Consider the following 27,947-nt stretch of genomic DNA (forward strand, 5'->3'; position numbering starts at 1 on the left):
CTCAGCCATCCGTTCAGGCCCAGGGAAGCTCGAAGCCCGTAGTGGGGCCTCTGAGCCCTCAGGATCCACACCCTCTGTTCTCTCACCCCGTCTTCTGGCCCCTGCTCATTTCACTCCTTGCTAGTCTTCAAACACATTGGGCTGGCTCCTGCCTCAGGACCTTTGCATAGTCTGTTCCTCTGTCTGGGAGGCTCTTGCCCTGCACGTCTGCTTGTCTCAATCCCTCCCTGCCTTCAGATGGTTTTCAAGTGTCCTCTCTTCAGTGAGGCTTTCCCCACCCAGCTTATTTACTGGCAACCCCACCTCCCTCGCGCTCGCCCCAGCCCTGTTTCTGGCTTGGTCGCTCTAACATCCTATGGGACCGACTGACTCAGGATCTTCATTTCTCATTGCCTGTCTTTTGCCCACCCCACCCTAGAATGCACTCTCCACAAGGACAGGGATGATTTTTGCCTGTTTTAGAGAGTGGAGCCTAGTAGTTATTCAGTTAATCTGTTGAGTGAATTCGTGAATATATGAGGTAGGGGTTAGTAACTGTTCCCATTCTGCAGGGGAGGAAAGGAAGCTCAGAGTGGTTGAGTCACTTGCTCCAGGTCACACAGCCTTGGCACGATGAGATCAAGACCTGAATCCAGGCAGCGTGGCTCCAGGCCCCCTGCTGGCCCCCTGTGTAGAATGCAGAGATCAGGACCCCTCGGGGGCTCCCCTGTCCCTTGGGTCATCTTCTCCTGGCCTCAAACTTTTCCATCCTTGGCTTTCAGCCCCCTGTGAGGTGACTGGGTACTTGGAGCCAACAGGGGGATTGACCTCACAGACTGCTCCGAGGAAGGGCTTTTTGGGGACGTGGTGTGTCAATGATGGGACAGTCATTCCAGGGTGACCCAGTTCCTCGCCCCTGAGAGGTCTGGCGTGGTCACCTGCAGCCAGGGAGAGGTCTCCGCTCCATACGGCTGCTCACGTCCGGCTGTCCCAGCCCCTCGGTGGGGGGCATTTTCTGCTTGGCCTTAACATTCTTGCTGTCTCTGACCATCTGGAACTTCCCCGGGCTTGGAGACTGGGGCTCCTTCAATGTGGGTCCCCTTCAATGTGGGTCCCCTCCTCCTTGGGCCCCACGCACAGCGGGTGCTTGGGGTTGAACACCGCCTGGGAAGGAAGGAAGAGAACCCTTCCTGGGACCTGTGTGTCTGACGGGCAGGTGTTCTCAGGGGTGTTCTCTCTCTTCTTAGCAGGGTCACTCAAGGTGGGCTGGCTGTGCCCACTTTATTGATGAGGAAATCGAGGCTTAGAGCGCTACCTGCCCCGATGGGCCCAGATGGCAGGTGATGGCGCTGGGTCAGGTGTCACGGGCAGTAGCTATGAGCTGCACCAACCCCACCCCCGCCATCCCTGGGAGGCAGGACCCTGGAGGTTCCCCAGGTGGGTGGGATGGGCGGGGACCCTCCATCCTGGGCCGGGCAGGCTCCAGGTTAGTATCATTTGATATCCTTTGGATGTTTGATAAACCCGGAGATCAGTATTTATTTGTCTATTTCCCCACTGCCTGCGATGTGTCCAGAGCTGTGCCAAGTGCTGGGAACAGAGCAGGGAACAGACGGAAGGTCCTGCCCTCCCAGGGCTGACCGACCCCAGGGAGGGAGAAGGAAGGGTCAGGGGGTACTTCAGGTGGGTTCTCAGAGGTGTCATCTCACCAGCAATCCTGGGGAGAGGAGCCGGCCCGGCCACGCACATCGAGGGGGATACCACCTGGCAGATGAAGTCCCAGAGGCTCTTGAGAAGCAAAAGCCTTGTCTGGCATCGGTCCCACATGCACAGGGAGGTGAACCGAGCCCCCAGCAGCCTGTGCCCTCCTCTGCCCCTAGAGACCCAGACCCGGGCCAGCGTGGCCCTCCACGGAGGGGATGGTGGTGTCAGCATGGACGTGGCAGCCCTGGTGTCCTGGCCGGTGAATGGCTCCCTGGAGCTGCTGGTGAACGCCAGCCATGCGGCCCCCGCTCTCTGGAGGCTGGGCCTGCCCTCGACCACCCAGGTGAGGAGTGGGTGCACCCCCTGCCCCCACCAGGCTGGGCTCCCTGCTAATTCCGTCCACTCCGTCCTGTTCCCCAGTGTGCAGGGGACCGACTACGGACTCGCCCAACAGATGTCCTGCGCAGTGTCTCTCCAGCACTTTACAATTTGTAAATGCTGGAAGCCCCCGTTCCAGGTCCCCGCCCTGTGTGCTTTCTGCCTTTCTACTCTCGCCCTCGAGCCAAAGCCCAGCTTTTGCTGTTGGAGCCCCTGCTCCATGCTCAGTGCCGTCCTGGGGGTTTTCCATGGCCTGATTCCTTTCCTCCTCCTAATGCCCCACGATGGGCAGGTGGCATAGTTCTTAAGAACCCCAGCTCTGGACTTCAGATCCCAGCTGACTCACACAGCATGCTGTGTGACCTCAGGCAAATTCCTTAGCCTCTCTGTGCCCTCAGTCTGTTCCTGAAATGGGGATGATAGTTGTACGGACAGCATGGGGTTTGGGAGGATGGAGACAGTGGTGGTATCTGGTCAAACAGATGCTGTAGAAGCATTTGCTGCAGAAGCATTTGCTGCTGTGACGACAGTCCCCGTCATCCCCATCTGTGGGACACGCGTGTGTATGTCACCTACTCAAGGTCACGTAGCAAGGGGGCAGCAAAAGGGACTCAGGCTAGCACCTAGGCCCTTTCCCACGATGCCCTCCCACCTCTGAGAGGGGGAATCTGCTGTGGTCTCCTGAATGGGGCCAGGCCCTGGTCACCTGTCCGGGCTGGGCTCTCTGGCTGCCCATTCCGGAAGCTTCATTCACAACCTCTTGTTTCCGGTGACCAGTACTGCCCTGCCCCCACTGCACTCTGCCGTGTGGAGATCCCCGGGTACCCCTCACACAGTGGGTCCTTGTCCTTGGTCCCTGTACCCCACAACTGAGTAGACCCGGTTTCCACTCTCCCTCACCACCTCTAAACCCCCTTTCCTTGGCTTCAGGCCAGTGATGGGGAGATGTGGGGGGGGCTCATTCTTTGCCGATGTCTGGGGTGCGGGTCTGGTGGGGTGCAGTGCCGGCTGCCGGGAGGGAGCTGCAGAGTGGGGCCAACGCGGGTCCTCGGGCCCGCTGCACTCCTCACACCTCACGCCTGTCCCTTCCACAGTTCGTGTTCCAGAAGCTCTGGGCAGAGGAACAGATGCTGTCTTCCCTACGGCTGACCTGCGATTCTCAAGCCAGCCTGGTCCTCGACGTGCGTGGCCAGAGCCATGAGTTCCGGTGAGGGGTTCTCTGCAGCTCTGGGGGTCCCCTCTCCTCCCACCAGAAGAGGGGGTGCGGGGGAGACATCAGTGGAGCCCCTGCTGTGTGCTCACCTCCAACCCCCAGCACCTCCTTGACCCCTCCCCGCAGCCCCACTGCCCAGATGTGGAGAGGAGAAGCACAGAGAAGCAAAGTAACTCACCCGAGGTCACACAGCTAGTAAAATAACCTTGACGTTCGGGGGTATGACATGGACGAGGACTTGGTCTCACAAGTGAAATGCATGCTAGGCCTCATACAAATTAATAATTATTATAGCTCTTCAGTGTGGGGATCTCCTGGCTGCCTGGCCCAGAGCTCAGCGGCCTCGCACGTGTATGTGTCCGGGGCGAGGGTTGCCTGGCTCCAGCACCCACACGGGGTCCCTGAGGGGCATGAGGAAGCCAGCTGGGAGTGGTCTAGACCAATGGTTCTCACCTGGGGTGGGTTTGCCCACCCGGGGTCACTTGGCGACGTCTGGGGAAATTTCCGGTGGCTTCTAGTGGGCAGAGGCCAGAGGCAGCGCTAACCCTCACCAAGGGCACAGGTCGGCCCACGGCTATGGGCCATCTGGCCCAAGATAGCAGCGCTGCTGTGGAAGAAGGACCAGAAGGGGGCAGTGCCCCACAGCATCAGTGGGGAGCCCCGAGCACCCCGGCCTGAAGGGCCACGGTGAGCACAGGGCTACCAGGAGTGAGTACAGTTAAAATCCTGCTGTCCAGACCCTGCGGAGGCCTCCCCTGCCCAAACCTGACCGGAGACACTCAGCCCAGTACCCCTGCAGCCCATTTTGCTGAAGGGGAAACTGAGGCCCAGAGGTGCTATATCCCACATGCCAGAACCAGGCACGGGCCAGGTGGGGGTCGAAACGTGGGTCACCTGGCACCAGGCTGTGGCCCTAACCACGGCCCTGCTCGGCCCTCAGGCCCGGGGCACATGAACGGCCCTGCCTGGGTTCTGGGTGTGTCCGTGGATCTCCTGCCCTCTGCGGGTGGGGGAGGCTGGTCTGAATCCTGACCCAGCCCTGGGCGCCCGCAGGCCGGCCTCAGACACTCTCTTTGTCTCCTTCCAGGAAAGAGCTGCAGCTGTCCGGCCGGCACAGCCTCCCCGCCCTCCTGGGCCGCTTCCCCCGCAGAGCCTCAGCCTCAGCCAAGGTAACTGTGCCCAGCTGCCTCTGAGCCCTAACTGGTTCCAGACGCCCTGCCCGTGGTGGGCGGGGGCCATGCCGGCCGGGCCCCGCCGGGGAGGGCTTACACATCCACATCTGTGTGCACAGGCCTGCTGCAGGCCCCAGGGGGCTGCCCCCTGAAACCCCTGGCTCCAGCTTTCTCAGACATCCCCAGGCTTACATTCCTGGGCCAGGCCCGGAGCCCCCAGCTGGGCCCACAAGACCCTGGGGAGTAGGAGAGGCCTGCCTGCCCACGCCATGCCTGGAGCCTGGCGCCGCCTCACCAGACCTGGCGGGCTGCCTTTGAGCCGAGCCCCACCGCCTCCCGGGTGCCCCAGCTTCTTCTGACGGCCCAGGCTCCCCGCACATCTTCCCGCCCTTGTCCGCAAATCCTTTCCCCACCTGGAACCCCCAGGACAGCCCGCGGTCATGCATCTGGCTTGCATGTAGCATTTGGGGGCCCTGGGGTGGAGGTGGGGGGTTGACAAGAGGCCCAGGCTGGTGGCCCCCCCCGCACTCTGTTGCCATGACCTGTTTGCCTGTCTGCCCCTCTTCCCCAAATCAGGAATGCCCAGCACCTGGCCCAGGGCCCAGCACATAGTAGGTGCTCATGAAAGATGTTGGCTAATGAGTGAGTGACTGGTTGTTACATTTGCCCAGCTCCTTGCTTGGTTAGCGCCCCAGCCACCCAGTTTTGTTAACTGGTCTCCCTGCCCAGGACGGCTGCCTTTGTTCCCAGAGTACCTACTGTGTGCCTGGCCCTGCCCTAGCACGTTCCCACATGGTTTTAGTGTTTCCCAAGCATCCCTGCCAACTGCGCGTTCAGGGGCCTCTTTGTTTCCCCCCGGTCTTTATTTTGAAGAGTTTTCAACATATAGAAAAGTTATTTTAGGACCGAGAACATTCCCTAGTTGTTAATAACCTGCCACAACTTTGTTTGTACTTATGTGTCACATACCTTCTTTGTCTAGTCATACACATGCCCACGTTCATTTTACCATTAAGGGACGAGATGGACATGTTTCTGGACACATACCTCTTTACTCCTACATGCTTGGCTGAGTGGTTCCAATGACAAGGCAATTTCCTTACATAACACAGCATAATTAGAAAATTCAGGAAGTTTAACATGATGTAGTCATGCTGTTATTTAATATACGGTCCCTAATAACCTTTCCCAGTTTCCCCAATAATGTTCTTTAATGCTGAATTTTTCGTTTGTGTGTTTTCAGTTTGTTTTAAACCCAAGAGACATTTCAGGATCACCCAGAGTATTTAGCTGCCCTGTTTCTTGAGGGAGTTAATCTAGAACAGAGAGGTCTGCAAACTTGGACTATAAGTAGTTGTTTTATCCTTTAAACCCAGTACGATCTCTGTTGTAACTGCTCAGAGCTGCCACCATCACAGAAAAGCAGCCATAGACAGGATGTAACTAAACGGCCATGGCTGTGTTACAATATTTATTTACAAAACCATGTGGTGGGCCGAATGTGGCCTAAAGCAGACCCCTGATCCAGATATTCTTCTCCCAGCCCGTACCTAGTTTTCCCCCATTATTCTGTTATTAAATGTTTTAGACCCTGGAAAATTAAAGCAGTTTTATAGTGAATGTCCACATACCCACTGCCTCCATTTTCTCACCCCTGTTCCACTCTACTTGCTTTGTCAGTGCTTTATCCTGAATTTTTGACACATTTCAAAGTAAGTTGCGGGTATCGATAGACTTTGCCCCTAAGCATTTCATTGTCTTTAACCACCTTTTATTATTATTTTTTTTAAGATTTTATTTATTTATTTGACAGGAGGCAGAGAGGCAGGCAGAGAGAGAGAAGGGAGGAAGCAGGCTCCCCGCTGAGCAGAGAGTCTGATGCGGGGCTCGATCCCAGGACCCTGAGATCATGACCTGAGCTGAAGGCAGAGGCTTTAACCCACTGAGTCACTGAGGCGCCCCTTTAACCACCTTTTAAAAAAAGATTTGAGAGAGAGACAGAGACAGAGCGACTGTGTGTGTGTGTGTGTGTGTGTGTGTATACGTACACGCACGCGCGCCCACGCAGAGAGGAGGGGCAGAGGGAGAGGGAGGATCTCAAGCTGGGTTCACGCGGAGCATAGAGCCTGGTAAGGGGCTCGATCTTAGAACCCCGAGATCATGACCGGAGCCAAAATCAAGAGTGGGACGCTTAACGGGCGCCACCACCCAGCGCCCCAGTCCTTAACCACCTTTAAGAAGTCACACGTTGACAATTTTGAAATGTCCAGGCACTTATTTTGCAGAAATCCTCCGTGTGGATTTGTCAGACTCTTTGTTCAAGATTCAGGGTGACCGAATTCAGCTTGGACTGAGGTCAGACCTCTCTGCGGGGCTATTTAAGAATGTCTCCCCAGCCTGTTCGCGGAGGTTCTGTCTCTCCCAGCTGTCGGTAGGGGACAGAGTCTCCGTGTGTAGCTGGCGCCCTACCTGATTCTGTCACGGAGCCAGTCTGGAAGAGAGCACACTGTCTGGTACAATTTTCACATCGACACATGAATGAAGTGTCACCATCCCAGTGTATCAGGTTAGAAAGCAGAGACTCCCGTCGTGAAGGACCTAGGCAGAGGTGACCTACCCCCTGTGACGGAGTGCTGGAGGTGGCATATGTTGGATGGCCCAGCCGGTGCCTCGTTCCTTGCACGAGACTGCCCCCTGCCGTCCACTATGGTAGTGCAACTGGAATTCTTGCCTGATGGCCCCAGGCCTGTAGCTGTCTTCCAATCAGTGGGACAGCAGCAGGAAGGACGGGGAGGTGGCTGTCATTGGCCCAGACCAAGGCTCAGGACCCTCCTTTCACCAGATTCCAAACAGTCCAGGAAGCCGTGGGTGTCTGGGGCCACAGCCTCCAGCCTGGAACCAGGATCTGTAGAAATATGCGATCAGAGACCAAGGAGAAAATATCTCACCTGCTTTTCTTCTTGCCCAGCTACAGTATTTGGAGCGTGAGGCTGAGAGCACGATTTTCTTCGAGGGGGAGGACCATCATTTCCATGTGGGCACCAGGCTGGTGATGACAAAGGCCAGTGTCACCAACACCATCAGGCTGAAGCAGACCTTCCCCCAGGTGCATGGAGGGCAGCCAGGGCAGGCTGTGGGGGGAAGGGGACTCCGTGGGCAGCTCCGGGAGAAGAGAGGGATTTGTAGGGGCTCTGGAGTGGGGGGAAACGTGCTGGAATGGGTTCTCAGCTGCTCTCATTGTGCATTCCTTCCTCCCTCCCATGTTATTTGTTGAACCCCTGGTAGGGCCCAGGGCAGGAACCACTCAAGAAGCTGAGAGTATTGCCAGGGACAGGACTGGTGGGTCCTTCCTCTCACCAATTGCACAGTCTGCTGGGGAGGAAATCACACAAATAAGAAAACATTCCAGATGGAATGTATCCAGATGGATACATTCTAGGGAGAAAAGAAAATGGGGTGATTAAGAGTGGGTGTGTGGCCAGGCAGCTCTTCAGGTGGCCAGGAAGGCCTCACAAAGAAGGTGACATCTGAGCTAGTCCCAGATGACAAGCAAGTGGCAGCCATTTGAAAATCTGGTGGAAGGGCATTCCAGGCTGAGGGAACAACACATACAAAGGGCCTGGGGCAGGAACGAGTAGGCTTGTTTGAGGCATGGCCGCTGGCCTGGAGCAGGGTGGGGCAGTAGGAGATCGTGGGGTCCGATCTTAGGGCATGACAAGCCACAGGGAGGAGTTTGGATTTAGTTTTCTGAAATTGGAAGCTTTTTGGGGGACACAGTCCAAATGAAGATTTCAGATCCCTCCAGCGGCTGTATGGGGAGCGACCTACAGGGGGCAGCAGAGACAGCAGTGAGGAAGCCACTGTGCTTAGCGGGGCAAGAAATAATGGTGTCTTGAGTCAAGGTAGGGCAGTAAGACCTTCAAAAGTAAACTCCTCCCTCCTCCTGGCAAGTCTCCCTGCAGGGCCCCTGACACCCCCCCCCCTCCAAAGGGGGCACCCACCTAACGGGGAGAGTCCCCTTCTCTGAGCCTTTGCCCAGACCCATCCTCCTGCCTAGAATGCCCTTCCTTGCATTGTTCTCCAACTTCTTTCTCTGTGTTCCTTTGCCTGTTGAATATCTTTCATGCCACCCTTGTCACCTGGGCCTGTCATTTTCTGTCTCTGTATCTCCCCATCCGCCAGGAGCCCCTGAAGGGCCAGGACCCGTCTTGGTTATTTGTACCCCCATGCTCAGCCCTGGGTCCGGAAATTAATACATGCTCAGTACCTGCCTGAGAAACCCTAGTCCCAACCTCAGTAGCTCCCACGCCGCACTGCCCACGGGTCGGCCCTGGGCGGACACACCCTCGCATCATCTCAGAGGTTAGTGCTGTCCGTCTCATCTGCTCTTATAGACGGGGAAACTGAGCTCAGAGAAGTTAGGAAACCGGCCCAAGGCCACACAGCTTGGAAGTAGAGCTGAGAGGTGGTGATGTGTTCAGAGGGTGACACAGTCTCCCTGTGTCCCGCTCCCCGTGCCCCACACCCCTCCCTCCCATTGTCTGCCCATCCCTGGGGAGCCTTTGGCTTTATGATGTCCCAGTAAACCGTTCATGCCCCACAGACGTTCCCTGTCTTTCCTCCTCTGAAAGTACCTCTTCTTTCCGACCCGAAGCAGGAGCGTGGGCCGGGCTCCCCGGTGACCCACAGCTGTCTTTCTCTTCCAGCTCAGAGCCCTTCCCAGGCAGCTGGTCCTGCAGACCTTGTACAAGACAGCCCGCGGGACCCACATTCTGCACCAGACAGTTCTGTGGGATGATCAGGAGGCGGTGCTCAACGGGAGCCTCTTGGGGCCCTTCCCCAGGCCCGCTGGGAACCTCAGCGTCCAGGGTGAGTGTCTGCGGGGTCACCAGTAGGGGGCCCTGTTCGCTCAGCAAACCGTCTTTGAACAACTGCTTATCCCGGGTGCTGTCCCAGGCAGCACCATCTGGAATCCATCTGGAAGTAAGACTGCCCTAGGTCCCTGCCGACAGGGGCAGAGGTGGTAAGCAGGGGTGTGAACATGAAGGAAATCGCATCAGAGTGTTTCTGAGAGTGAGAAGGGTTGAATTGAGGGGTGCAGGGCTCCTTCGGGGGGGGGGGGGGGGAAGGTGCGTTTGAGGAGGTAACGTCCGTGTGGAGCCTTGAATGATGAGGAAGAACTGGCCATGGCAGGGATCTGAGGAGGGGCATCTCAGGCAAAGGGGAAAGCAGGTGCAAAGGCCCTGAGGTGGGAACAAAGTGGGTGCTGGAGCCACAGCAGCAAGGCCGGTGTGGCCGGAGTGCACTGAAGTTGGGGGGAGGAGAGGAGGCCAGCGGGAGGGCTGAGGGACCCAGGTCACACAGCGTCCCGGCCCCCCAGCCCAGAGTTAGGGGTACCCTGAGTGTAAGAAGACAGGAAGTGTGTTAGATGGGGCCCTGAGCAGCCCCAGGGGGTTTCAGAGCAGGGGCCGATGGTCAGCAGGGGAGGCGAGTACTGTCCCCCCAGCAGCCCTAGGGTGCCACCTGTGTCCCCCAAGGGCTTGGAAGGGGCCGTGCTGTCACACGGACTGTCACTTTCTGTGAGACGAGCCCCCACCACACAGAGCAAAGCCTGACCTGCCGTCTGCCAAGTGGGAAACACAGTGCAGACCCGCTCCCGGGGGCACGGCTTGCTGGGTGGTCAGACGGCATCCCCCCAGGGTCACGGCTGCTGCCACCTGTGTTCCACACAAGGCAGAGGAAACGCGGGACTCCTCCGCCCACCAGGACAGCATGCGTGTGCATGTATGTATACAGGCGTGCGTGCACGGGGCTTGTGGGGGTGCTGAGCAGCCCGAGGACCCTGCTCTGTGGTTACAGAGCATGGGAGCTGGGGGATCAGGGAGTGGAAGGACTGAGGGTTACGGCGCTGAGTGTGGGGCCCACAAATGTGGTCACTGTTCCTTGGACCAGTGATGGCTCCTCAAGACGCATCTGTGTCAGTGTCTCTGGGCGCAGTTCCCAGGAGCCGGCCTGGGGACAGGTGGCACCCCTTCCAGAGAGTTGAGAGGTCCCTGAGGTGGCCTCTGTCTACCGTGGCATCTCTGCTGGCCTCCTACCCACGGGTCTGGGAAGACAGGACTCACTGGTGGCCTCACAAGCTGGGGTCACCTGAAGCAGGAGGTCAGGGCAGCTGGCTTCCACCGAGGGGACAAGGGAGGGAAACCTAGAGGCCCGGAGACTGTCCGCTGTGAGGCCTCAGCTATGGGGGCACCACCTGTGTCACACTCTGGACAGAAGGAGAGCGGAGGACAGCTGAGTGTGGCCCCAGTGGGACACCGGGGACCCGCGAGCGTGAGGGAGGTCAGATGGTGCAGGACATTGGCTGGGAGCTGCACCAGGCAGGTTTTGCTGGGTGACAAAGATTTGGAGCTCTCCTGGGGACAGCTTGGGGAGTGCACGGAGTGGTGTGGCCGAGTGAGGACTGACCCCCTGAATTTTGAGCAGATGACCCAAGCACGAGGGGGCCCCCATGGCCACCTGCCTGAGTTGGTGGCTGTGTCCGCTGAGATGCCCCTGAGCCCATGTGCTCCCCTCACGTGCCTGCCTCTCCCTGTGTCCCCCTCCCAGCAGAGCTCACCCACCCACTGCCTCTGTCCCTGTCCCCACCGTGGCGTGGCAGCCTCCATCTGTCCTGCGAGCACTCACGACACAGACACCGGGATGACCTGGTCGTGGGCTGGGATGGCAAGGACCAGGTAGGTGTCAGGGCCGGAAGGAGACCCCAGGAACTCCACCGAGCCTGGAACCTGAGGGGGACACTTGGGGCTCAGGCCTGCCTGGCGGGACCCAGTCCCCGGGAGATGGCAGGAAAGGCCCTGGGTAGGGGGTGGAATCGGGTTCCAGCAATGCATGAACCACAAGAATGCCACTGGCTGACACCTGCCGGGGGCTCTTCAGTCCCCCTTTCACGTGATGGAATCAGAGCCCAGAGAGGTACAGCCACTGGCCGGGAGTCACAGAGCTAGTGGAAAGCAGGGCTGGCATTCTTAGAAAGGCCTCCAGTCCCCTCAGTCATACACTCTCCCTGTCTGCTCCGTTCTAAGCCTCGACTTCTCCTCTGCAGAAATGGGCTGCCTCTCCCAAGGGCCCCCTCAGTGCTGGGCTGTGCGCTCAGAGCCCACTGCCCCCATGCCCTGGCCCTGGGAGACTGTGCAGGGTCAGGGGGTGGGGAGGGAGTGGCCCCTCTGGGCAAGGCCTCCAGCTCAGCCTGTCCCCCCACCCCAGGTGCTGGTCTCGTCCTCTCTGCAGCTGGGGAAGGGCAAGCTGGCCGGCCGCCTGGCCCTGGCTCACCCCTTCAGCCTCTCCTTGTGGCGCATCGAGGCCAGCGGCCTCGCTGAGGGCAGGGGTGGCCGGCGGAGCGCAGAGGTGAGTGGGGAGCGTCCAGTGGGCCCCTGGTGGGGGACTCTGGGGGTGTGGGGAGCTGCATGGCTGAGCCCCCAGCCCACCACCTGGGTACCGCAGGGGCAGAAGGTTGTGCTTGTCTCCCGTTGGGAAGGACTCTTCCAGAGTCAGACTCCTGAAGCTTGCAGCCCGAAGCATCCGTCATTTGTTCATTCCTTCACTGATTCCTTATTAAGCACCTGCTGCATGCCAGGCAGGGCTGGGAGCACAAAGTCCTGCATTTAAAGAGCCCACACGTCAGCAGGGCAAGAGCTTACATGCATGATCTCACTGGACACGCATACGTACATACATACAGTGACTCCTCATTTATATCCTTGTCAGTTGAGTCAGGAGCCGCAGGGGGTCCACGCAGGGTGGCTGGGCTCCTTGACCAGCCAGTGGCCTCGGGCCGCTCATGGACCCTCTCTGAGCCTTGGCGTTCTCAGCTGTGAAATGGAAGGCAGTTGGTCAGGGTCAAAAGTAGATCCTCTGGGCCAGGCCAGAGACCCTGTCTAAAATTCAAGCCAGCGAATGAAGAAAAAATGAAGAGCTGTGATAAGCCCCGTGAAGAAAGTGGTGAGGAGGCAGAGACAGACACTCATCGGATGGGGTGGTCAGGGAGGGCCTCCTGGGGTAGGCAGCTTGACAGTTGAGGGCCTCCAGATGCGAGGGATCCACCTTCTGGCAAGCAAGGGAATAGCATTCCAAGGGGGGAACGGAACAGCGAGTGCAAAGGACCTGAGGTAGGAATAGGCTGGCGAGCTTCAGGAAGAGCCAGGGACAGTTAGGCTGGGACGGAGTTAAGTGGCAGGGCAGGCGCTGGGAACAAGGAGGTCAGCTGAGGGCCCCTGCCGTAGTCGGCTTGGGCTGCTATCACAAACCACTCTGGGCGTGTGGCTGGGTGGTTTTGGTTGCTTTAAACAGGAACAGGCATTTCTCCCACTTCTAGAAGCCCGAGATGAGGTTGGCAGCCTGGTCAGGTTCTGGTGAGCGCTCTCTGGCTGACTCACATCTTCTCCTGCGTCCTCACGCACCAGGGGGGAGAGCTCTCTGGGGTCTCTGCTCGGAGGAGCATTAATCCCCTATGGAGGCCACCCTATGACCTCATCGATACCAGCTCCCCTCCCACCTGCCCTGTGTCCTAATACCGCCCCTCTGGGGGTGAGGGCTTCAACAGAAGAGCAGGGGGGCGGGCCCACTGTTCAGTCCAGAGCAGCCCAGGGGCTGTGAGTGAGGGGCGCGGAGTTCCTTCTGGCTTTGAGACAGCCAGGCTGGGTACTGGCAATGAGGCATCTTCGGTCTCCCAGACTGGGCTTGGCTCTGACGCCTGCAGATAAGGGCAGGAGGGAGGCCAGTGTCTCTAGCTCCCGCCTTCGTCCCCTACAGTGGCGGGCTCCACCCTCCCCACTCTACGCACTTGCGCCAGCCTGTCCCACCCCCCTACTCCCTTCTCCTCCATCCCTAGCACACACCCAGATGGAGAGCATCAGCCTCTCCTCCGCCCCTCCCCTCCACCACCCTCCGTCTCCGTGCAGGTCCAGCTGGCCTGGGACAGAGGGCAGCCCGTGACCTTGCACCTCGCTTGGACCAACAGGTCCTCAGAGTTCAGTACCATCTGGGATGGCTGCCTGGCTGCCTCCCCGGGGCAGGTATGCACTGGCTGGACTGCCAAGCCACGCACGGGGCTCTCCCTAACTCGGAGTCTCTGTGTGGACTCCCCCAAGTCCCACACTCCATCCTCTTGTCAGCTCCAGGAAATTTGGGGTCTGAGTGCCCTCAGGGCCTGTGGGGCCTTAACACAGACCCCAGCCGTGTTCAGCGAGCAGCTCGATCTGTCCTGGGACCGACGCCGGGTGCAGCAGAACCTGACGTATGAGGTGAGGCCTAGAAAGCCGGGTCCCAGGCAGGTCACCCCTGGAGGTGGGGTGGGGGTACTTGCTGTAGAAAGTGCCTGGCTCTGAGGCCATGGGGTCCTATGCCAGTGCTAGCCGGGCTGCAGGATCGTGAGCATTTCATTTCTCCAGTGTGAGTCCTGGTGCGCTCGTCTGTAAAATGGGAACAAAAATCCCTCCCTGACTGGCATGTAGGGACAGCTCTGGGAGATGAGGGAAGCAAGGCGTCCTGCCTGAGGTGAGCACTCAGAACAGAAAAGGGAAGGGGCTGGTGACACCAGGGCGCTTTTGGGAGCATGAGTTCAGGTTCCTGGAGGTGTCAGGGTCAAGGTCTCCCCAGTATCACTGCCTACGGGGGACTGCTGCTGGGGCCAAGCACTGTTCTGTAGAGCCTGGGACAGGGACTGGGCCGAGGAGAAATGTGGGCAGCTGGCCCTGAAAGTCAGCCCTGTTCCTGCTGGGGTCTTGCACCATGGGTTCTGGGACTCCTTAGGCTAGGCCCCCGGTGCTCCCAGCAAACACCTGCCCAGAGTGCAAAGGGCTGTTGTGGCCTCACGGTGCCCTCGCATTGCAGAGGCACTGGCCGTCCCAGCCAGACCGGCTCCACGTACAGGCCGCGCTCGAGCACGTCTTCACCTTCGCCGGCACCTGCGCCACACACCGCCTCCAGGGACAGGTGGAGACCGATTACGCCCACTGGCTGCACCACTCCCTGCACCTGGGGCTCTGCGACCTGCCCAGGGTGAGTCTGGCCCAGGGAAGCTGAGCAGGGACCCATGCAGGGAGGAGGAGGAGAGAGGACAACATCTGCAGAGCGCAGGGGTGTGAGCGTGGGCGCTCGGTGCCCACGTGCCCGCTCTGCCGTCTGCTGGTGGGGCGATCCTGGGCAGGGCAGGTCAGCCCTCTGTGTCCCATCTGAGCAGCAGAAGAGGCAGTAGGCTTCTGCAAGGAGCGGGAGGGGGAGATACCAGAGATGGGACACAGGACGAGAGCTTTACAAGTAAATGAAAGGCACTCAGCCTCATCGTGGTTGGAGGTGAGGGGTTGGGACTCCTTCCCCCAACAGTCTTCCTGGGTTCTTAGCTGGGTCTTTGGTCCCTCCTCCTACCTACCCACCCTTCCATCCTTCCATCCATCTCTCCCCAACCTCCTCTCTGGCTGTCTGTCCATCCACCCACCTACTCACCCACCCTCTCACCCGTCCGTCCATCCATCCACCTACTTCCCACTCTCCTGTCCGTTCTTCTGTCCATCTACCCACCCATCCATCCATCCTTTCATCCACCTACTTTCCACTCTCTTGTCTGTCCTTCTGTCCATCCATCCACGCACCCACCCATCACCTACTCAGCCTCCTACCCCCAACCATCCATCCTTCCATCCATCCATCCATCCATCCATCCATCCATCCATCCATTTTCCCATCTATCCATTCATCCCAGGGGCAGAGTTTTCCCTGTACAGGGTCAGATAGCAAATATTTTCTCATCTCAAGCCATGTGATCTCTGTTACAATCACTCAACCTCACTGTCATGGGACTTATGTAAATGAATGGGTGTGGCTATCTTCCAATGCATGTTTATTTAAAAGAACAAGCACTGAGCCAAACTTGGCTCTTGGGACAGTTTGCCAACTCCATCCATCCATTAAGAAAGCATTCGTGGGTTTTACTTAATGCAGGGCCCTTTACTAGGTGCAGGGGCAAGGATGGTGAAAGGGACAGACCCGGTGCCCCACCCCCTGGAGCTCATGTTCCAGCGGGTTGAAAAAGTTAAACAAGATACATACTCAGGTGTAATGAGTGCCGTGAAGGAATGACACAGGGAGAGGGGACGGGGGATTGTGGGGGCCTCGCTGACAAGTACAAGTTCTGCAGAGGCAACAGACAGTGCAAAGGCCCTGTGACGGGACATGCTTTGGGTATTGGAGGAACATAGAGCAGCCTTTATAGAGAGGAAGGACGTGAGGTTAAGAAGGTAATGCTGACTCGTGGACCATATCAAGGCAACCCCTTTTTTTCTCGGTACAGCGGGAAGACAGAATAATGTCTGATTTGCATTTTCAAGGTTAGTCTGGCTACAGTGTGAAGCAGGGACCATGGGCTGAACTGGAAGAAGGGAGACCCAATAGGCTACTGTAACAGCCCTGGAGGTCTGGAAGAGACCAAGGCATGGTGGGGAGAGGAAGCTGCTGCCCCATTCCTCCCTGACCGCTGACACCCCCCATCATTCTAGGCTCTCTTAGTCTCTGGGGAGCACACCCTGGGCCACAGTGGGCTTCTGCTGCGTTCCCACTGCCAACTGGGCCTCGCCCCGGACCCAGACCATGGTCTGCGCCTCAACCTGACCGTCCGCGACCACAGCAAGCCTCGGGCACCAGACTTCTCCGGGGAGCTGGAGGTGAGTGGCCAGGTCAGGGCTGTCAGCGCCCCTCCGCCCCCCCCCCCACCAGGATGCCCTCCCTCCTGCTCTGGCCTGCAAGGCCACCACTGCCTGGATGGCCCTGCCTCCTAGTGGCCACTTTTAGAACTGCAGGCTGGCAACCTGGTGGGGACACTCCCGCCTGGCCCAGCCCCAGCCCTGAGACGAGGCAGCGGCTGGACTGTCTGGGTTGGAATCCCAGCCTCGTCATTGCACCTACCCTCCCTCCCCGGGATTCATGGCGTTGAGGATTACACATGTTATTGCGTATAGATCATTGGGAGCAGGGCCTGAGAGGGAGCCCCCCGCCCCAGTAACACATATTCTATGGGTCTTCCTGCCTCCTGGAAGGTAGGAGGGAACACAGCCGAGCTCCATGCCTGCTCTGTCCCCACTGGCCCAGTGATCTTGGGAAGGGCCCTCACTGAGCCCGCCCTCCCTCATCTGTAAGTGGGGAGCAGGCGTATCAGGGCAGTTGTAGGGTTCTGGGCACCCCCTTTCTCTGCCCCCTTTGGCACAGGCACACAGTAGGTATCCCATCACTGCTCCCGTCTGCCCACCTCTGTGTCTCCCTGGCCGAGTGCACCTGACTTTGGGGCTTTCCTTCTTCTGACCTCAGTTTTCTCCTCTGTCCAGTGGGCACAAATCCCATCTCCTCAGCAGAGCTGTTTGCACGTGTCCATGCATAGTAGGTGCTCCTGGGGTGGTTGTTTGCTTCCGGCCTCCAGAGCTGGATGGGGGACGGCTTTTCTGCCTCTGTTTCCCTGCACTGTAGCATGGTGATTTCAAAAGAGCATTGCTTTCCAAGGTGGTCCGGGGCTGGCCGCTTCATTTCCCTGACTGCCAGCCCGGCCCCTGGGTGCTCCAGCTTCTGGAATTGCAGTGCCCCAAGGCCTGCCAGCCTGGGATTGAGCCCCTGCCTCATGTGGGGGTCCACGCGGTGGAGAGAGGCCTTTCCCATCCTTATTTGGTCCTCATGACACTGTAAAATTTCATAAAGTTCTCTGGGCTGTACCCCGCCCACCTGGAAACCTTGTGGACGGATTTTTCTGGAACATTGTAGGGAGCCCCCGAATCAGAACCCTAGGGCTGCTGAACAGAGGACTGCCTTCTGCAGTTGGCAGGGGTAGCGAACCTTGTAGGGAAGTACGTAGGTGTCCCCGTGCTCTGGGAGATGTGGGGCAGGGGGTGGGTGCTGCCTTTCTTCTCCCTGGACCTGGGGCCAGCAAGAGTGGGGGGCCAGGCCTCACTTTGCTCTCTGTCCTCCTGCTCGCAGATCCTCAGCCCCAAGGCTCAGCAGCTCAGCCTGCGGGGCCGGCTGTCCACCTCGGCTTCTCAGGCGAGCATCCAGCTGGAGGGAATCCTGGACGACGGGGACAAGAAAGTGAGGCTGTCGGTGTCCCAGGCCCAGAGCTGCCTCCAGGCCACTGGGGCCCATGAGGAAGGTGAGTAGAGACAGCGGGGATCGCTCAGATGACTGGGGTGCAGCCCAGCTGGACCTCAGGACAGAGATTGGGGTGTTGAGAGTTGAGTGAGAGAGCCCCGTTAGGACTTCATGGCACCCCCAGCTCGGAGGAGACGGTGAGCTCCCTGCGGCCACCTGCATGGGCTTGTGATGCCTGGGGAGGCTGGCAGAGGCTCTAGCTGGGCAGAGCGGAGGTGGGTGTGGGCTGCAAGGAGGACCCCAGGCCTCAGCAGGGCTGGGAAGCTGATTTGGGGGGTGCGCTTCCAGGCCCGCAAACATTAGGGCCCGGGGGTGACGGGAAGCTCTTCGTGGAGAGGAGGCGGTGTGCACAGTTGGGCGGCAGCCAGCCGAGCCCTGGGGGCAACAGCAGGACCCTTCCTGGCCCCAGGACGCCGAGAGGAGAGCGTGCTGCTGCGGGCATGTGCCCACGGGCGGACGGCCGAGGCGGAGGCCCTGCTCCTGGACGGTGGGCGGCCCGTGCAGCCCCTGGGACGCCTGAGCCTGCAGGCTGCCCCCCAGGTTCTCCGCCTGGCAGCGCACGGCTGCCCCGGAGCCCTGCTGGGCCGCGTGGAGGTGAGACAGCCCGGGGCTGGGGGGCGCTGTTCTCCCTGGGACAGAGGCCCTGGCACCAGGGGTGCCAGCCCTTGGGGTCCAACAGGGCCCAGAGAACCAGAGGCAGCTCTCTGGCCTGCAAACACATCCTGGGGCCCTAGGGCTGGTACCAAGAACCTGTCGGCCCCTCCAATTCTGTGAAGCACCCCCCCAACCCTGGTGCCCCCAGCCTGTCCCTCTCTGTCCACAGTCCAGGATCGCAGCCATTGGGGCCCAGGTGGGAGCCCGGCTGGAGAGGGAGATCCGAGGCCTGGATGCCTACATGGAGAGGTTCTGGCACCTGGTGGGTGGACCGCACTGGGGGGCCAGGGACATACTGGGCTGTGGGGAGACGCCCTCCACTCACCAGGCAGGGTGCCCCAGATCCTCCCACTGATCCTGCCTCGATTTCCCTGCCCAGGTGCGGCCGGCGGGCCCCTCGGATAGCGCGGTGGGCCCCCTCCTGCAGTTGTCCCACGCAGGCCTGGGGGCCGTGGCGGCGAGTGGCTGGGCAGTGGCCACGGCGTGGGGCCAGAGCCAGGCCCGGCAGGCGCTGACATACCACTTGCCCCTCTACCTGGACAGGCTGCAGGCGGGGCTGGAGCAGCTGCGGGACGAGCTGGAACGTGAGTGCGTGAGCGAGGGCCCCAGCGGGAGCCCGCCCCTCGGCAGGGCCTCCAGGGCCTTGCGGCCTTCCTGTTCCACTCCTGGAGGTCCCCAAGCTCATCTTCCTCATGCCCGCTGCCTTAGTTTTTTGGGAACTGGGATTTTTTTTTTTCTTAGTTCCTGCCTGATTTCTTTTGGGTTTCAGCTTGCTTGCTGTTGGGCCCAGCGCTGGGAGACTCCACAGCCCATTTCTGGCTCTGGGATTAGCACCCGCGTGGCTCTGTGGTTCGGGCTCCCGTTGTGGTTACTAAGTAGCCGCTGCCCCGAGCGTCCTCTGATTGATGCTGGGAACCTCCGGCCTCCCCACAGGAGCACCAGGGCCGCCCGCTGGTCCTCCTCTCCCACCTGCTTGTATCTCTGGGTCAGAATCCCCACAGCCTCCCCCCAGCTCCCGTGGCTCGCTAGGGCTCAGTTCTCAGAATATCTGCGTGCTTGCGGCTAGGATTTGTTACAGCGAAAGCCCACAGAGCAAGATCAGCAAAGGGAAGGGGTACAGGGGCCAAGGCCTGAGCAAGGGAGAGAAAGAAGGCCCAAGCTTCCAGAATCTTCTCTAGGGGAGGTCACCCAGGACACCCTCAATTTCCCCAACACCCCATGGTGACGACAGGTGTTCACCACTGGTCTGCCGGGGAAGACTCTGCACCAAGGGTTTTCCTGGGGGCTGGGCACGTAGGAAGCCTCCCCTGGTGCACCCCACCATTCTGGACTTGCAGGGAAAGGGGGGGGGTCGGGCACAAGCCACTTGTCCCTACGAACGGGTGGTCTAGGGGGCTGGTCTCCCTGCTGGGGTCTGGGATCGTGGCATCGTGCCTGCCACCCGGACTGTGGAGGTGGGGGCGTGTGGAGGGGGCTCACGGTGGGTGTTGGCCCCCCGTTGCAGGGCCCCTGGCCACGCTGAAGGACGCCTACCTGGAGGTGGCGCCGCAGCCCCTGGATGAGGTGTGGCGAGAGCGGCTGGAGGGGGCCGTGCGGCTGTGGCAGGCCCTGGCACCCAGGCCCATCGGGGCAGCCTTGGAGCTGGTGAGGCGGGGTGAGGGGGTGGGATGTGGGCCTGCCAGCTGGGGCCAACCCTGATGGCTCCCCCTGCCCCAGCAGGCCGCCCACCAGATGCTGTCTTGGGCCGAAGCCACTTTGTCACAGGCCCTGAGGAGGCTCTGTCGGCCCGTGCTGGCCCTGTACCGCTTCTCAGCCAGGTACCACGGGGACTGTCCTGCCTGCCTCCCGCCCCGGGCCGGCCCCGGGCTGGCAAGGGGTCACCAGTGGGTGCTGATGCTAAGGAAGGGCTGCGCCAGGCAGGGAGGCCTCGGAGCTACTTCTGGCCTCCTGGGGGAGGTAAAAGCCCTCCCCGCTGGCCCCCTGCACCCCCTCCACCCACGGTCGAGGGCGGCCACCATTCCCCATCCCCCTCCAGCCCGAACAGGTGCTGAGACCTCTCTCCTCCCTCACACCCCACAAGGTCGACCTAAGCCCCCGTTTTCCACCGAGTTTCAGGGTCCTCCCTCGATGAACTCCCAAGGTCCCCTTTGGCTCTGACCCCCCCTTTCTCCCATGCTTTTGCTGCCCTCATCCACCCAGACGGGTGCCTGCCCATCCTCAGGGTTCCCCCAGATGGGCCCGCGGACCCGCAGCCCTGGGGGGGGGGGGGGGCAGCACGCACGTTCCCACGCCCAGCAGGAGCGCAGACACCTGTGTCCTCCCGGGAAGCCGCAGGGTCTGCCCCGAGCCCGGACCCTCCAGTGCTTCTTGCTCGTTCCTGAAGCACAGACGGCTCGGGCTGGGGTCTCCAGCTCCTCTGTGCTCCGCCCAGGGACTGTTCGGTGCTGGTGACTCTGCCGCTGCTGCCCGCGGTGGACGAGCCCCTGGCCGTGGCCCGGGTGACCAGCTACGTGGTGGAGAAGCTGCTGCGGCCGCTCCGAGCGCTGTCCAGGACCAACGTGCTGGCTGAGTACTATGGGCTCCGGCGCCGCTGGCTGGAGAGCCCCCACGAATGTGAGTCTCGGGCCCCCTCCTCCCCGGGGAAGCCCTGGGCCGCATGGCAGCGGGATGTGGCAGGGGCAGGCAGAGAGATGGGGGGCTGGTCCTGGGTGGCCTCTGGAGCCTGAGCCCAGTACCACAGGGCCCAGAGCTCCCTGGCCTGCCCAAGGTCATCCTGGATGAGGGCTGGGCTGCAGCTCTGGGCTTCCGGCCAGAGTAGGAAAGCCGGAGGCCCAAGCCCAAAGTGGGCCAAGCAGCTTAGGGCTCGAGGCCAGCTCCCTCCCCATGGACAGAGCTGGAGCCACAAAGGCAGACCTCCAGTTGGAGCTGGAAGGCGGCTAATTGAGTCCAGACTCCGGGTCAGGCAGGGCCTGCTGCCACGGGCTGGGCCCGGACCGGATGTGGCTCCAGGGGCTTGGGGCCCTGAGGGAGTTTGCATCCAGCTCGTGCCCGAGTGTGGCCTGGGCGCGTCTTCCCCTCTCTCTGGGCCTTGGTTTCCCCTTTGTCCAGGGGAGGTGGCAACACCGCTCACCCCTCTGGGTCACAGACACGTGTGGTTTGTGAGCCGAGCTCCTTGATGCTGGGGGAGGTCTCAAGTCCATGGGCAGGCGTGGCCCTCAGGGACTGGTAGGGCTGGGGGGTCAGTATGGTTCTCCTCAGTGTCCATGTGGGAATGCTGAGGCTCGAGGCACGCAGACCCCGTCTTAGAGTCAGGGGCCACAGTCTCTGTTAGGCAGCACAGTGAGCTCAGACCAGCTGGTCTTGGGGTTCCTTACACATGTCACCGTCAGCTCTGATGGCTGGTGAAGGGGTGTTCAAGGACCCTCTTTGTGCAGCTGGGCGGGCCTGCAGCTCGCTGGCCTGGGACTGTGTCCACTAATGCATCCCCCAAGTCCCCAGCTCCACCCATCCAGATGCCACCCCACGTCACTGCTCAGCAGGGGAACTGGCCCGGTGGGTCACGCTGTCCCCTTGCCAGACCATCTTCTGCCCACCTTAAAGAGGGCAGAGCTAGGCCCCCTTACATTGGAACCTTCCTTACACTGGATGGAGTCTTTGGCCATAGTTTTATGCACTTTTTTTTTTTTACAGTGGTTGTTTTTCAACTGCTTCACTGACACATAATTCACATACAACGCCATTTATTTCAAGCATATAGTTCGGTGGCTTGGGTATATTCACAGAGATACACACCCCCTCCTCCCCCCATAAGTTGTAGAGCATTTTCATTACCTCACAAGCATCCTCGGTTCCTTAGCCATCACCTTGGGCTCCATGGATTTGTCTGTTCTGAATAAATGAAATCATGTATCAGTCCCTTTTTTCTTTTTACTGTTGACATGGCTGGAGCTGGCTCAGCTCGGGGTGCTGGGCTGCGGGGTGGGTGGGGGGGGGAGAACTGGGGATAGATGCCCCTTCTCCCCAGGGGGGCGTCTAAGAGGACACTGGCCTGAGCGGCCCCGGACACCCTGGGGTTCCCCTGGGTGCAGGGCCCCCAGGCCAGCAGGCAGAGCTGACCCGTCTTACCTGTCCTGGGCTTGCTTCTTCCCAGACCACGCTGTGGTGGCCGGAGCCAGGCACGTGGTGACCTTCGATGGCCAGGTGTGGAGCCTGGGTGTGCGCTGTGGCCGTCTGCTGCTGGCCAAGGACTTTGCCCATGACACGTTCTCGCTGACGCTGAACCGGGCCCCCTCGGGGCTCCTGTCCTTGTCTGTGGAGTTGAACCGCACCACCCTGGTCGTCTACCCGAGCCTGCAGGTGAGCACACGAGAGTGTGAGGGGCAGGTGGCCCAGGCCAACAACACGTTCCTGCCTGCCGTCCCATCCACACACCTGTGTCCTGGGCCCCTGACCCTTCCCCCTGGCGCCCCACATCGCCCACCATCTGTCCGCTCTGCCCCGTCCGGCCCCCAGACCTACAGGCTCCACGACTCCTCCCGGCCGACACAGAGCTGTCCACACGTGGATCCTCCACCTGCCAAGACAAGGACGGACGTCCCCCGGATTGAGCTGAGCAGTGAGGACGGCGTCTCTGTCGCCTGTGACGTCCGAGCTGGCCTCTGCAGCCTGACTCTGGGTCTCTGGCTCCACGGTGGGTCTGGGCCCTGGGGGGGGCAGCCTCCGAGCCGGTGCTGCTGGCCGTGCTGAGGCCACAGTCAGCTTCCAGGGCTGAGGCCAGCAGAGCCCTGGCGAGGGGTGCTCTTGAGGGGTGGTGAGTAGGACACCCACGGACTCCCTGCGGCTGCTCCTTAGGGCTTATGACCTAAGTAGGCGGGAGAAGAAGTCTGAAGGACTCAGATGGGAAGGGGTTCCCAGAGCATCTCTCCCTGCTGGATCATGCCAGTGCGGGCACCGTCCCCACTGCAGAAGGACAGATAACTGTTCGGCTCTGTGCCCACGGGCCTTGACCCTGCCTCTCTAATCCCACAAGTGCCCCCTCCTCTCCTCCCGGCTGTGGGCTGTAGTAGGGGTGACCTGACTGAGGTCAGTGTACTGGCCCCCGTTCCCACGGCCAGGAAAGGAGCCCAGTGCTCCCTGGCCCCATGTTCCGCCCCTTTTCGGGAACGTTCCCCTCCGGGTTGAGGGCAGTTCCCGCTTGCTCCCTCAATCTAGTTAGCTTTCCTGCGGGCCCAGGCCACTCGGGATGAAGATGGCGGGCAGAAGGAAGGTCCAGATGGGGCACAGACACTTTCCTCCCTTCCTTGCCTTTCTCTCTTTTCTCCTCTCCCTCTGAGGGAGAGTCAGAGCCCCGGTGGTGGTGGGGGCATCAGGGGTGGAGAGCTGGGGCAACCCTGGAACCTGGGACAGGACAGACTCCTCCCATGGCCCCCTTGCCCCACAGGGGTGTCTGCTGGCCTTCTGGGCACCAATGACAACGAGGCAGCCAATGAGCAGACACTGCCGGATGGCACAGTGGCCCACAGCCTGGAGGAGCTCGCCCTGGCCTGGCAGGTGAGCTGGTGCACCGGCCCCTCCCCCTGCAGGCTTGTCCATCCTGGGGGCACTGAGGGTAGAAAGTGGCTGGGGGCAGGCATACTCTGGAGACAATGTCCCAGGCCGAGGGGGGTAGTCATTGCCTCCGAAGACTAATGCACCTGCTCTAGCTGCCCAAGAAGATGGAGGTCCAGGCGGGAGGCCTGAGTCTGGGCTTTGCCTCTCCAGGTGGGTGGCGACTGCAAGGCCGTGGAAAAAACTGAGGAATGCCCCGGCCGGAGCCCCACCTGCTGGGCCTTCTTCCAGGACCCCCGTTCCTGCCTGGGGAACTGCTTCAGGGTGGTGAGTGTCAGGCTGGGTCTGGACCCCAGCAGAAACCATGCAGCAGGTAGACCAGGAGACCAAAAGTGGCCCCGATCTTGCCTTCACCCCTCCCCTGCGCTACTCCCAAGGGTGCAGTGGGCAAGGACCGTGACTCTGGGTGCTGGATTTCAGGTGGACCCCGGGCCATTCCTGAGCCTGTGCGTCCAGGACGCCTGTGGCCCTCAGGAGCTCCACCTGGCCTGTAACCTGGCGGCTGCCTACGTCCACTTGTGTGCCCGGGCCTTCGTGCCCCTGGACCCTCCTCCACAGTGCGGTAAGCCGCCCCAGCCCTCCGTGGAGGGAAACTAGTTACTGTCTCTTAGTTCACGGCATGACAACGGAGTGCCTGTCCGCCCGGCAGGAGCTGAGAGTTAAGACAAAGTGTTGTGCAAAGGAGCACTTACTGAGAAGGAGATGCCCCAAGACTGCCCTGCCCAAGCCAAGTCCAGTGAGTCCCGAGAGCTGACAGAGGAGACAGTAGCATAGACAACAATAAACTCACCTCCCTGAACCACAAACCACAGATCTGCCACTCAGGGGTTTGAATGTTCAGTCTCTCCGAAGTCTGGAAAGCCCTGCGGCAGCCGCTGGGCAAGATTCCGATTCCCACAGCTAAAGCCCCATGGCTCAGGGATGGAAGTCAGCACGTGCACCGCAGAGCAGGAGTAGGGCCCCTGGTAAAGGAGACATTATTCATGACGCTCGGAAAAGAAGCGTCAGGCAGGCTGTATTCAGGGGGACTGTTGGAGAGGGACAGGAACCACTGCAAGGGGGTCCGACCATAGAGGAGAGAGAGATCAGGCTCTGGTTACAACAGGGAAAAGTGGGGACTGAGAGTCAAGGAGCAGGGCCCGGGTGGGGGTGGTCTGTGGATGCAAAATTACCAAGAGGAACCATCGGGGACGGCGAAGTTCTGCGAACCCACCCTGCCAGGAACTTGCTAGAGGCAGCCCCGGCTGATCGGAGGAACCCTGTCGGATGGCAAGGGGACCTGTCATCCTGGCTTAAATGACCTAGCAGAATGCTTGTTAGACCTGGCCCAGGGAGAGACAGAACCCCCAAAGAAGGCCTCACTGAAATTTCCACAGAGCCCAAGTAGAGTCTGGTCAGACAACGACTCTTACCCATGCCATAAGACCTTCAGATGCTAGATTTTGAAACTCTTAAATACATATGTTAACTGAAATTTAAAACTTAACCCTCTGAGCCACCCAGGCACCCCAAATCTGTTAAGTGTCTGACTCCTGATTTTAGCTCTGGTCATGATCTCAGGGTCATGGGGTCAGGCCCCAGGTCTGGCTCTGCACTAAGCGTGGAGCCTGCTTAACATTCTCTCTCTCCCTCCCATCAGCTCACACGCCCTCTTTCTAAAAATAAATACTTAAAAAAAAAAAAAAACCAGATTTGAGCAAAGAAAAAATTAATGAACAAGAAAATATAAAAGAGTCTCACAGAAAGTTCAGGAGGAGAAAATAAAGAGGTTTGAGAGCTGGAACTCCCTGGATTCCAGAAGCACAAGGTGTCCCAGATACTGTCCATCCCACCCCTTATTAAGACACATCAGCGTGGGTCTTTGAAGGAACAAGTAGACGACCAGCGTCCCACCAGCAAGGACCAAACATGGTAGAATGTACACCTTTAAAGGACTAAGAGGACAACTGCCTCCTTAGATTTGAAACCCAGCTCAACTCTGACCCGAGTTATCTGCAAATGTCCTCCCCGCTGATGGACACTCCTGCACCATCCGTGGCTGCCTCCGTGTTGCAACAGCAGAGTACTGGCAACGACTGTGAAGTCACAAGTATCTATGTCCATTAGGGAAAGTGTTGGCCGGTCCTCCCTGTGAACCAGGGGAAGCAGGAGGGAGAAATTAATGGAACGAACAAGAAGTCGAAACTACAGATCAGCAGCGATTTTGAAAAGCCACTCGCCAACTTCGCTGATCCATTTCCGGACGTAGGTTAAAATACGGTGGTTGGATAAAGAATGTTTAACCTCCAGAGTCTCCTAGCCCTTCAGTCAGCTGAACCTATAGGCTAAAATGTTCTCTCAAAATCATCAGGGAAAGCTGAGGGAAGAGGACACCAAAAAATAGATTTCATCAAGGTTAAAATTACTCTGTTCTGTGAAAGACCGTCTTTAAGACTGTGGAAAGACAAAATACAAGGCATATATCTGACACAAGACTCCTATCTTATATGTAAACTCAAATGTAACAGTTAAGAAACCAAAAAACAAAATGGAAAATGGGCAAAACCCCTGGAGACGTTTCACCTAAGAGGACATAAGAGTGGCACACACAAAAAATGAACAGTTCCAGCCCTTAGGGACATGAGACCACTACATACCGACTAGGACAGTTTTAAAAAAAAAATAGCACCAAATACTGGCAAAAACATGGAGAAGCTGGTTCTTGTGTGTATTGCTGCTAGGAGAATGGGAAACGGTCCAGTCACTCTGGAAAAAGGCTAAGCATGTGCTGACCGCCTGTTCCAGCAACTGCATTCCTAGACCTTCGCCCCAGAGAAATTAAGAAACATGCTTCGGGCAAAAGCCTGTATGTGAGTATTCGAACACCGTATTTTAATAGCCCAGAACTTAACCAGAAGAGCCTACTTTTCGTACATCCCTCTTCCCTGGGATCCTGCTCAGCAATGAAAAGGAGCATCCTTTTTTTTTTTTTTTTTTTTAAAGTTTGACAGAGAGCACGCACAAGCAGGCAGAGAGAGAGAGAGGGAGAAGGAGGCTCCTCGTGGAGCAGGGAGCCCGATGTGGGGCTCGATCCCAGGACCCGGAGATCGTGACCGGAGCCAAAGGCAGATGCCCAACGACTGAGCCACCCAGGCGCCCCAGAAAGGAACACACTCCTGATACAGGCAACAACTCAGATGAGTCTTGAGAACCTGACACTGAATCAAAAGAAAGCCAGACTCAGAAGGTCACGTGTTATCAGATTTTGTTTTTATAACATGCTGAAAATGACCGGTTGTAAAGATGGAGAGTAAGTTAGTGGCTGCTGGGGGTCAGGGTGGTGGGGGAAGGAGCGGTCATGGCCACCGCCCTGTGGTGGCACAAGGGAGATGTGTGTGCTGGCAGAAACAATTCCGGCTTCTGATGGTAGAAGTAGTAACACGAGTCCACGCCTGGGATGAGATGTCAGAACGACATAGATGCATTTCTACCAACGTCCGTTTCTGGGTTTTGATATGCTACTAATAATAATGGAAGATGTGACCATGGGGAGGAACTGAGATACACACAGGCCCGCTCTGTACTTCCTACCGTTGAACTTTCTGCAAATCTATCATTATTTCAAAACAAGAAGTTGTAACTGTGACACAGCAGGGCCAGATTGCAACAGGCAAGTCATAATCATTGACCATCCCTGTTCCAGAAGAGAAAAAGAAAACCTTTCTCTTCGCATTTTGATGAAGTAGGATGATATGAACATCCCACAATAACAATAAAGGAAGAAGCCCAACGGTGCCCTCGGGTATGGAGGTCACGGATACAGCAATAAGCCAAATCCAACAATCTGTGGGATCCGAGGGACATACTGACAAAGGGAGATCATGCAGAAGGCTTCCAGCGAGCTAGCTAATAATGCGTTGGAAATATCTCGATCAAAATCCAGAGGAGGGCAGGCCTAGAAGCCCAGACCCTCGCTCCTTCTTGGAAATACCAAATGTATAATAAAATGGACTACAGTACTCTGTGACAACTCAAAAAGCAGCAGCAGCCTCCAAATGGGCGCCCAACCAGGAAAAGGC

General features: G+C 58.9%; 1 protein-coding gene and 1 long non-coding RNA gene across 2 annotated transcripts in view; one reads left to right on the forward strand and one right to left on the reverse strand.

The window, feature by feature from the left end:
* Positions 1 to 24,683, forward strand: part of LOC116854440 — a 122,040-nt gene extending 97,357 nt beyond the window's left edge. The window contains 24 exon segments of the mRNA XM_032836300.1: positions 1,860 to 2,026; positions 3,156 to 3,268; positions 4,362 to 4,443; positions 7,415 to 7,552; positions 9,153 to 9,315; positions 11,056 to 11,183; positions 11,713 to 11,853; positions 13,407 to 13,520; positions 13,620 to 13,748; positions 14,338 to 14,505; positions 15,999 to 16,163; positions 17,461 to 17,629; positions 18,038 to 18,222; positions 18,452 to 18,544; positions 18,662 to 18,866; positions 19,787 to 19,926; positions 20,002 to 20,099; positions 20,714 to 20,895; positions 22,433 to 22,638; positions 22,795 to 22,972; positions 23,723 to 23,832; positions 24,043 to 24,156; positions 24,310 to 24,476; positions 24,478 to 24,683. Coding sequence (XP_032692191.1) covers positions 1,860 to 2,026; positions 3,156 to 3,268; positions 4,362 to 4,443; positions 7,415 to 7,552; positions 9,153 to 9,315; positions 11,056 to 11,183; positions 11,713 to 11,853; positions 13,407 to 13,520; positions 13,620 to 13,748; positions 14,338 to 14,505; positions 15,999 to 16,163; positions 17,461 to 17,629; positions 18,038 to 18,222; positions 18,452 to 18,544; positions 18,662 to 18,866; positions 19,787 to 19,926; positions 20,002 to 20,099; positions 20,714 to 20,895; positions 22,433 to 22,638; positions 22,795 to 22,972; positions 23,723 to 23,832; positions 24,043 to 24,156; positions 24,310 to 24,476; positions 24,478 to 24,643 — 3,521 coding nt within the window. The 3' untranslated portion in view covers positions 24,644 to 24,683.
* Positions 22,109 to 22,861, reverse strand: LOC116854443. The gene is made up of 3 exons (XR_004380157.1): positions 22,801 to 22,861; positions 22,408 to 22,632; positions 22,109 to 22,170 (listed from the first exon to the last, which is right to left on the reverse strand). It is a non-coding gene; the product is annotated as an uncharacterized LOC116854443 (long non-coding RNA).
* Positions 24,684 to 27,947: the final 3,264 nt, after the last annotated feature.

This window comes from Lontra canadensis, unplaced genomic scaffold (genome assembly GCF_010015895.1).
Source record: "Lontra canadensis isolate GAN:19392208 unplaced genomic scaffold, GSC_riverotter_1.0 scaffold91, whole genome shotgun sequence".
Lineage (NCBI taxonomy): Eukaryota > Metazoa > Chordata > Mammalia > Carnivora > Mustelidae > Lontra > Lontra canadensis.